Genomic DNA, 10,908 nt, shown 5'->3' with positions numbered 1-10,908 from the left:
TTTTTTTTTTTTTTTAATGGCAAATGTTTCTTTTTTTCTTTTTGTTCAGTTGTGATTTGGGTAAAAATTTACAGAGCAAGAGGACTCTCTGAGACTTGAGACTCTTTAAACCTAGAAAGAAGCCTATCCCCTGAGATCATCTTTTAGTGAAATAGCAAAGTGGCACAAAAAATTAAATGATACTACCCATAAGATCGGTACTCTACTTCAAAACCACCTGTATGAGACCAGAAAATCAACAATTACTCAGAAGCAAAGATGAAAATATAAAGGAGCAGGAAATCTAGAGTACTGGAAATAGAATGAGCGGAATGCAATTAAAGAGAATGTGGACACATTGTGATGAGTGTAACTAGTGTCACTGAACAATTTGTGTGAAAATTATCAAATGGGAATCTAACTTGCTGTGTAAACTTTCACTAAAAATTCAATAAAATATTTGAAAAAGTAAGACTAATGCCTGGCACAGGAGCTCTGGTAGCAATAGTGCCTAAGGCATTTTACTGCTAACCAGAAGGCTGGAGGTTCAAACCCACCGGCCACTCCTCGGCAGGAAGGTTGGGCAATCTACTTCCATAGTGACACAACCTCAGAAACCCAAGGAGTGGTCGCTATGAGTTAGATTCGACTTGACGGCAGTGGGTTTAGTACTGCTTTGGGACCTTCTGTTAGTATCCATGATGATGGGACTGGAAATAGCTCATAGACCACAGGCCTTCCGGTAGATAAACAAAAGAAGTGCTGAATACATAAGCCTGTCTGGACCCAACACACAGACCCATGGGCGTGGGCTCTCCAGGAGACAGCACAGTGTTGCTGGCCCCGTGAATGTAGCAGCTTCTGGGCGGAGAGAGTGTGTATGTGTATGTACACGTGCATGCACATGCACTTCCACATTTCCTGCACAGACACCTGCGTGCACACAAACGAGCCCCTCTTTCATGATAAATGCATGTGTTGCACATCTGAATTAGGCATCTTTTAATGTTTTATTCCACTCATCACAAAACAATGGGGCATTGGGACTTGGCTCACAGATGTGTTTTATTTGGCTTTCAGTGGGTTTTTTGTGTGTGTTCTGTTGTGTTTTTGTTTAGTTTTTAATGGCTTTGAATGTGGAGCATGTACATTTATAGTACCTAACTATATCCCTGAGACATTTAAAATTTCAGCATCAGACTTCCTTCTTTGAAACATCTTCTAACAAAAGATATGTGATTTAATTCAGCAAGAGGGTTACTTGAGGTAACTTGCATGCACCCTTGCAATAAACAGAGCTTAGCAAAAGAGGAAATAAAATAAAATCTACTATAATGACTTGTTTTGACTGCCTTGGGAAGTTTTCTTCACAAGAGGTTAATACTCTTATAAAGACAAGAATGCAGCCTGTGGGATCTTCCAAATACAGTCAGCTGGATAAATTCCCAACCTGGGTATCTGAAGCAACAATGCTTTGCCATAAATTGCCTAGTGCCCAATACAAAATTTCTTTTTCCTAGTAAGAATTTTAAGGATCTCTGGTGGCATAGTAGGTAAGACATTTGGCTGTGAACAGAAGGTTGGCAGCTGAAACAGGAGAAAGATGAGGCAGTCTACTTCCAAAAAGGTTTACAGCCTTGGAAACCCAGTGGGGGTCATTATGAGTCAGAATCGACTTGACAGCAGTTGAGTTTGGTTTTTTGGAACAACAATTTTCGTACCAAGGAATGATTTTAAAATATAAGTTAGATTATATTCAAGTAACTTTCAGTCACTTCAAAGAATTTCATCTAACCCCAAAACATGCCTGAGAATGTAGCCCTCACATGAGCATTATTTGGGAACCATCTCTAAATAAAGACTGAAGACTCGGTAGGTAACAGCTTTACAGGGAATGACTTTATTATGGAGCAACTCTATTTCATCCCTAGAACCTGTACCTTAGTAGTACTTGCTGGGAAATAGCCCTAGGATAAATGAGAATCATTTAGGCTAATGCTAGAATTTTCTGGAAGTATCCTGAGACACAAAGTTGAATTTTCCCAGGATGTTGCATCCCTAGAGGTTTTCCAAAGAAACTATCTTTCCTAAGATAATGTGTATGTGTGAGTAAAACCCTGTGATCTGACCTCTGGCAATCCCCCCTTAAATCATAACCCCAGGGTGGTTGGTCTTTAGGGTTTTAGTGTAAGTTCTACTGCTGACATAGTTCCTGCAGGCCAAGGTTAGAAGGTAGGAAGATAGGTGGTTTCTAGGAAGAGGATTGTTGTTGTTGTTGTTGTTATTTGCCATCGAGTGGGACCTGACTCATAGTGACCTTTCCTTGGGTTTCCAAGGCATTATCACTACAGAAGTAGATTGCCCAACCTTCCTTCTGAGGAGTGGCTGGTGGGTTTGAACCACCAGCCTTCTGGTTAGCAGTCAAGTGCCTTAGGCACTACGCTATCAGAGCTCCTAGGAGGAGGATAGGTACAGGCAATTAGCACCAGCTGGGTCTAACAGCCTACAGAGCTCTGGTGGTGTGGTGAGTAAGGCATTTGGCTGCTAACAAGAAGGTCAGTGATTCAAACCCACCAGCTGCTCCACAGGAGGAAGATAGGACAAAGTACTTCCATAAAGATTTACAGCCTTAGAAACCCAATGGGGGTCACTATGAGTTGAAATCAAATCACTGGCAGTGAGTTTGGTTTGTTCTTTGGTTGGGCCTAACAGACTAGGGTATTGTGGTAGACACAATTCTGAGATGGCCTGAAAGGACCCTGCCCACTGAGTATACACCCTATGTGCTTTCCCCTTGAATGTGAGTGAGACCTGTGAATATGAGAAGATATCACTTCAGGTTACATTATATGGCAAAGGTGAAGGGATTTTGCTATAATTAAGGTCCCAAAATCAGGTGACTTTGAGTTAATCAAAAGAGAGATTCTTGTGGGTGGGCCTGACTTAATTAGATACAAACTCTTCAAAGAGGAACTGGCCCCTTTTTAAAGAGGGGTACTCTCCTCCTGCCCCCAAAACAGTCATGTTTTGAACTGCATGTGAGAGAGGCATCTGGTAGATGCTATGGGCCTTCGTGCTACAACCATGAACAACAGAGTTCTACCAACAACCTCAATGAGCTTGGAGAAGGCTCTGAGTTCCACATGAGATCATAGCCTGGCCACATCATTTGGATTGCAGCCCTGTGAGACCCTGAGCAGAAGACCAAGTTAGGTTGTGCCTGAATCCTTGACCCACAGAAACTCTGAGACAATAAATGGGTGTTGTTTTATCCTGCTACATTTGTGGTAATTTATTGCACAGCTATATAAAACTAATATAGGTACAGTTACTAACAGAAATAACAAAGAGTGGAGAAAGGCGCAACATATAAAATACAAAACAGCATGTAGGGAAGGGAGTAAATTGGCATTCCAACATTCACTCTTGGGCAGAGAACTTTAGGAAATAACAGGTCGGGAAAGCACTAACCACACAATTGTAACTATTTACACAGGCTTGTCTCTCCATAGACTAGCCTCTGCCATCAGTAACCCTTCCATAAACAATTTTTATGATATCTCATGGCAGGCCTGACCTAGACTCTGTGAAACAGAAATGAAGATGTCAACATGTTCGTGGGCTGGTTGAAGAACATCTTAGACACTCCCTTGGCTACTGAATGAGCTGCTCTAAGAGCACTAGGGGCTAATCTATTTGGTGGGAGGCCAAGAGGTGTTCACAGAGGAAGCATTTTTGAGTCATAAGGGTAGGTAGGATTTTTTTTTTCTTTTTTTTAAGTTGTAACTGTATGAGGGTGATTTATGGGAGGAGAAGAAGGTAGAGATCAGCTTGGGCCACTTTATGAAGGATTTTCCCTATTTGGAGTCCTTGGGTGGCACAAAGTAATGTGCTCCACTACTAACTGAAAGGTTGGAGGTTGAAGTCCCCCCGGGCATACCATGAAAGAAAGGCCTGGCAAACTATTTCTGAAAAATCAATCATTGAAACTCCTATGGAACCCACTCCTGTGGCTTCCAGCCAAACAAAACACAGACATATGAGCTGAACATTTACATTAGGCAGATACACTCCTTGGAGAGATCAATCATGGAGAATAGAAGGGCTGTGTATGAACAGGGAGAGAGCTTGGGAGGGCAGGAGTGCATGGGAGGGCACAGGGAAGAGGTCACTATGGGGAGGAAGAGAGAGGGGAGCTGTTGCATTGTGGGAAATTGCAGTCAATGTCATGAGACAAAGTATGTGAGCTGCCGTATGAAAAGTGAATTTGCTCTGTAAACTTTCACCCAAATCATAAAAAAAAAATTAAGGGGGAAAAAAAACCCTAGGGAGCATATTTCTATTGTGACACACATAGGATTGTCATGAGTTGGAATTGACTTGATGTCAACCGTTTTGTTTCTTTCCTATATAAAAGGCTAAGAGATTTAAGTGGACTTTTTGATTAGTTAATAATTCATGGCAAACAACAACAAAATATTTTATATAGAGAAGTAATACCTATTTTTTCTTATGGGAAGGTCTACATAATAGTAGATGGATTGTAGGAGGCAAAACCAGACATAAGATGATCAGTAACAAAACTAGCGTAGGATGCAGGCATATCTTACTTTGCCCTCTATCCTCACCAGGTAGCACTAAGCCCACCCAATAGTGAGGAGCAATGAGTGTCTGTTGACTCATAAATAGGCAAACCATCACAAGAGCATCCCAGAAGCAACAGGCACAGAAGCAGCAACCTCTGACAGGTTGAAAGAGAAGTTTTCACTCACCATGGACTTAGGACAGGAAGTATCTCAGGTCTCCAGGGTCTGAGGGATACAGCAGATGATAGGGGTTGAAAAACCAGAAAGCCCATTCTTAGGACCTCCCTGGGTTCTTGCTGGAGTGGGAAGGGATAAATTTGAGGCTGTCCCTTCTGAGGGCTGTAGGGATCAAGACAATGAAAAACAGGATGCCAAGGAAAGAGAGAGCAAAGAACAGGCATGAGGGGCTGAATGTGTCCAGTGAGCAGACTGAGCATCTAGTCTATTAAGCAGCTCAGGGATCCAATCCAACACCAGGGTTCAGGTTTAACCTGCCTGAGCCCTGAAGTAGAAGTTCAGGCACATTCTAGCTCAAGTCTTACTAGCACTCAATCCTCTCCCCCAGCCAATTTTTGTTCCTCTCCTTCCCTCACTTCAATCCTACCTTGGACGCCCCCTCTCAGAGAATGGGTCATCTCTAGATTTAGTCAGACACCCTCAGGGTTGAAAAGAATCATTCAGATTACCTTGGCCAACCGTTTCATATTATAGATAAAGTATCTCCTCTCTGTTTTCTGACTCAGATGACAAAATGTTCTCTTTTCTGTCAAGGACTAATTGTCTGTGCTGACAATCTTTTCATTTTCATCCATTCATTCTTTTGTTCAGTTATTCACTAACAAATATTTACTGAACATAGACATAGCACTGAACAAGGAAAGCAGGGTTCAAGCTCTCATAAAGCTAGCATTCTAGAAGAGGAAGCAGAAAATAAGCAGCAGGCAAACAAAAGAACAAGAAAATTTCAGAGTAATAAGTGCTCTGAAAACATAAACACTGCTGCCCCTCCTCCTGGGTTTACTATCCCAGTGAATTATACATCAACTCACAATCACCTCAGCCAAAAACCTAGGAAGCTCTCTCTGGCATCTTTCACATTTATCAATCATCAAGTCACATGAATTCCAACTCTCAATGGTGCTAAATCCATCTGCTCTTCTCAGTCCCACTGATACTAAATTGTTGTGCAAAATACTACAATAATCTCCTATTCTTGCCCTCTTCCATCATGTCATGCCCTAGCTGAAAATATTTCAGTGGTTCTCTACAGTTTCTCTAGTAAAGTTCAACCTCCTTAGCCTTGCACTCATTATCAGAGTCATGTCAAACTCTTCAACCTCCCCTGCCCATACAGCTTTCACTTAGCCGTGTTTGCAAATCTACAAACATATACAGGTGTTACATACTCTCAGGCACTTGGTATGTTGTGCCTTCACTTGAAGTACTTCTATCCCATCTTCTCCACTCTAACTTCTTTATTCAAAACTCAGATCAAGTATCACCTTTTTTTTTAGGAAGACCTTTCTTCTTATAAGGGCCCAGGGAGTACTTATAAGATCCCATGAGATCACATGTGACACTCTGAGTACAATGATGGCACTCAGTTTATGTCTTACTTTCCTGATGGAGTTTCTTGCACTAGCATACAAAGGCTTCCTATTTGCAGTGACACCATCTCAGCATATAGACTCTGAGGTAGGGGACTTGTCTCCCTCATTGTTTTAATGAAATGCATTCATGCATAGGAAAATGTATTTCTCATTTTTGTTTTTGTTGCTTGATAGTTATTGTTATAATTTGAGCTCTTAGACATTATTTTTAATGGCCTGGAAATGATTCTAATGGACCACACATTTGGAAACAAATCCTTTGGATAACACCATCCCAGAGAGCACATACTATAACAATTCACTGCAGTCCAGACCCTAGGCTTGGCTGTTGACATTTTGAATTTCACACTGTGACTTGGCATATGTGCAGCAGCTCCCTACTCCCAGGGTGCTAGATGTGGAATCTACTATAACCTGTCACTCTCCCTGGAATGATCTAGGACCACATACCTCCACCAAAGCAAGGCCTTTTGGGAGGTGTCCTCCTTGGACTGAACTCTGACACCCTGTAGCCCTGACTTTCCATGGGGTCTTTGGCAACTCCCCACGAAAGGAAAAGTAGTGTTTTGAGAATGGATTTTCCTTCTGCCATCTGTTCTCAGATAAATTTCCTCCCTCAGCACATGCACACTAGAGAGCACATGTCGAGTTTTGACTCCCATACTTGGTCAGACTCCCTAATTGCACAGAGTCTGCAACTCTCTGAGTGGGAGAGTCCCTAGGAGGGGGAGTAAAAGGCAGAATTCTCTTACTTGCATTCAGTAGCGCCCGGATCTTCTTCTCTTCTTCAGCTTCTTGCATTAGCTTGTCTGCCATGGTCTCGTCCTCTGATTCAACGCACACGTCAGATGCGCGGAGGTACTCTAGGTAATCGATCTCTCGTTGGGCACGTTCAACTCTTGTTGCCAGTTTATCTACTGCACTCTTATACTCATTTGTGTGGGTGAAACATCTTCCCAGCATAAGAGATATGTTTTTTGAGAAATCTTGGAATTCTTGAATGTATGCCCTTGTGGTTTGGGTACATTTCTCCAGCCCTTGCTTCAGTCAGAAAATAAATTCTCAAGTCAATTATTTCTAGTTATTTAAATTATCCAAATAACATAAATAGCTATCATTCATAGAAAAATAATTTTAATTTGTTAATAATTTAAAAGGAGGAAAAATTATAATCACCCATAATTCCTCCATTCAAAGAGACTTTGGTATATAAACATTAAAAAAAAATTCCTTGAAAACAGGCACCCATAGATAAATATACATTTTATAAAATATGGTGTTACTCTATGTATGTTAAGAAATATATTTTTAATTTGCTGGTATGCTGTGAACATATTTTAGTAACAATAGATAGCTGCGACATAATTTTGATGACCATGAAGCATTCTGTGGAATTATTATTTATTTATTTTATTAGGACTTTTTAATGGACATTTATGTAGGATTTTTTTTTTTTTTTTTTCCTGTTTCACCCTTCAAACAATGCTGAAAAAATATCCTTGTATTTACGGCTTCACATACTTATCTGGTTATTTTATTAGGATAGATTTCCAGAAGTAAGCTGTATCCCTAGCACCTGGTACAGGCCTAGCACATAGTAGGTACTTTATAAATATTTTGTGAATGAAAGGACAAATGAATGAAGAATGTAAATGGAATGACTGGGTCAAAGGGTATTTTTATACTTAGCACTCATTTGACACAGTTTAGGAACATTCCGCACAAAAGTTGTAAACATTTGTATGCCAGACAGCAGTACATAAGACTTTCTTTTGACCTCAGAGAGAGAGAATAATTTCCTAAACCCCTATTTTCTCTTTCTTATTCCTAAAACTCACACCCCTCACAATGGGGATTGCATCACTTGGATTTTATGTATCTACATTAATCAACAGCAACTGTGGCCTGGGCCTCAGCTTCACCTCCATGCCATGACCAGGATAGGAAGAAGTGCACAGATCATATCCCCGTCTTTTTAAAATCCACATTCAAGGCTATGAAAGTATTAGAGTGCACTTTATATCTCTGTCTGCAGATGTATATGCAGGACATAAACTCTTAGGGTCTTGAGGAAAACTTGGAGGGATTTAGAGCTCTGGTAGCGTAGTGTCTAAGGCATTTGACTGCTAACTAGAAGCCTGGAGGTTCAAACCCACCAGGCACTCCTTGGAAGTGGGCAATCTACTTTTACTGCCTCAGAAACCCAAGGCGGGGGGGTCACTGTGAGTCAGGTCCAACTCGATGGCACGTAACAACAAGGGCAAGTTGTTATTAAACTCAGAGGGACCAAGATTGACATGACTCTGTCACTTTGATGGAGGTGTGGCTGAGGGAGAAGGGAGCTGTGAGAAGGCAAGTGAAGCAGCAGCAAGAGGCCACCTGTCCTGGAGTATTCCATTTACTGGCTCCCACCCTCGGTCTGTCAGCTGGACATTAGGAAATGCTCTCAGTGTGCACTGTGGAATCATTTTATTATGACTGTAACTAGATGACCATATAATTTAGGCTTTAAGGTTTTTCAGGAAAACACAGAAAATACATGTTGGAGATAAGGGTGTCTTTGAAAGAAGACACATAATTTATCAGAATTTAACATACACAGAAGCAAAGTATTAAGTATGAAATAGTTAATGTCACTGCCAAGGGTGAGGCAAAGGCTTCCAGGGAGCCTGCCTGTGCCTTAACAATGCTTGATTTTGCAAATTTTTATGAGGCAGCAGCTATAACACACAGGTGGGAGAGCTTGAACATTTTCTCTGTTTAACATCACCAGTTTGGCAAAAGCAGCTAAGACTTAGTTTCTCAGTTTTCTGATATCATTTTTGACACTGACCTAGCAGTTCAGGCACCTTGGTGCCTCAGTAGTTAAACTGCTCAGCTGCTAACAGGAAGGTAGTTGGTTCAAACTCACCAGCACTCCATAGGCGAAAGACACAGCAGTCTGCTTAGGTGAAAATTTACAGCCTTGGGAACCCTATGGGGCTACTCTACACTGTACTATAGGGTTGTAATGAGTTGGAATTGACCCTATGGTGGGTGGTTTGGTTTTTGTGGAGACGTAACAGTTGATTATAAAAAAACAATAATAATAATAATAACTAAAATCCATTATTGTCCTGATATAGTGACACAGGAAGAGTGACACCAAGTTTAACTTTTCTACTTTAAGAAATTATTAAAAGGTAACAATATTTTGGAAATTTACCCCATGCCAGGCAATGTTCTAAATATGGATTAATTTATTAAATCTTCAGATAGCCTTACGAGATAAAGTCTATTATTATCTTCATTTTCCAGATAAGAAAGTCCTCTACCCCAGATCTGGGAGTTGTGGGGCCTGGACTCTGGTTTGGTGCTCTAAACACCAGCCTATGAAAAAGTTTTAAAGTATAACTTTAGCAGTGTGTTTATTATTTGTTGTTAGTTTCTGTGGAGTTGATTCTGACTCATGGAGATCTCACACGTGTAGAGAAGAACTGCTCCACGGGATTTTCAAGGCTGTGAACGTTCAGAAGCATATTGCCAGGTCTGTCTTCCAAGGACCCTCTGGGTGAGTTCAAACTATCAACCTTTAAGCTAGTCATTGAGCACTTAACTGTTTGTGGCACCCAGGAACTCCTCGTTGATCATTTCCTGTCTGGAAAACATACATTCCAGTAGATAAGGGAAGCGTGGGTAATAAGATGACTTCTGGAGACCATGATCCCCACATAATGTGCACACAGATGCCACCTACCTCCAGGACTCGAAAGCGCTGGTAGATGTAGTGCACCATGGCTGGGTCTTGGGCACACTGTGGCGGAGGCAGAAATGCTGTGACGAACAAAATCAGGAAAGCAAAGGCTCCCCTCAGGGCCATCATCATCCTAAAAACCACCTGGGGGTGGAATCTGTTGTGCTGTAGAAGAACCGAGGGCCCAGGGGGTGGCAACTCCTGCTTCTGCCCTTCGCTCCTCTGCTATGGCAAATCCTCTCAAAACAATGTCTTGTACAGCCAGAAAGCAAAGTCTGCTTGTTATTTTACCAGATGCATGATCTCAGTTTGCAAGCTGGTGATCAAGTCCAGCTGTTGGCAAGTTAGGCCCTGGAGGCCTTGCAGGCAGATTTGGTGCAGAGAGCTTCCGGGGTCCAGCATCTGTTGCCACCACTCTTGACACACAGTTGCCCTCCAGGCTATAGTTGCACGGCTTCTTCCAGGTGTGTGTGTGTGTGTGTGTGTGTGTGTGTGTGTGTGGAGGGGTCAGGGTGAGGGGGGGTAGGGCTTCCCCTACCTCTTCTTCCCCCAGCCGTTTCTTTTTACTTTTTCTTTCCTCCTCCCTTGTAGATTCCACAGTCCAATCACAGGCCTGATCCAACACGAACCACCCCAACTTTTCATTGTTGGAATGTCAGTTTAGTTTCTGGCAAAAATTCCCAGGATCCCTTTCCCAGAAGTCCTTTTTAGAGACCCCACCCCTCCTTCAGACTCCCTTTGCATTCCTGCAGCTCTTAAAGGCACAGCAGGAAAAAGGAAAACTCGCTATATTCCTATTTCTGAATAGCCAGTGCACAGAGCGAGATTGTTCTTGAGGAGAGAAGTACAATGGGCTAGGCCTGGGGACCCAGAGCAGCAGCTGAGCAATCTCAGGATGGAGCACATGGAAGTTTTATTAAGAGAAGATAGCTAATAATTATTGATAGAGTCGTGCTTCCAAGGCCAAGCCATCAGGCAATGAAACTCTTTATAAGGAAGT

General features: G+C 41.9%; 1 protein-coding gene across 1 annotated transcript in view; it reads right to left on the bottom strand.

The window, feature by feature from the left end:
• Positions 1-10,040, bottom strand: part of OLFML1 (olfactomedin like 1) — a 36,066-nt gene extending 26,026 nt beyond the window's left edge. Inside the window, exons 1-2 of the mRNA XM_007954691.1 lie at positions 9,912-10,040; positions 6,928-7,216 (exon numbers count right to left, since the gene is read on the bottom strand). Coding sequence (XP_007952882.1) covers positions 6,928-7,216; positions 9,912-10,040 — 418 coding nt within the window. The remainder of the gene's footprint in view (positions 1-6,927; positions 7,217-9,911) is intronic.
• Between the last annotated feature and the right edge of the window lie 868 nt (positions 10,041-10,908).

This window comes from Orycteropus afer, unplaced genomic scaffold (genome assembly GCF_000298275.1).
Source record: "Orycteropus afer afer isolate SDZICR_OR568_19922 unplaced genomic scaffold, OryAfe1.0 scaffold00014, whole genome shotgun sequence".
NCBI lineage: Eukaryota > Metazoa > Chordata > Mammalia > Tubulidentata > Orycteropodidae > Orycteropus > Orycteropus afer.
The sequence above is the reverse complement of the archived record's forward strand: the minus strand, read 5'-3'. Positions and strand labels throughout refer to the sequence as shown.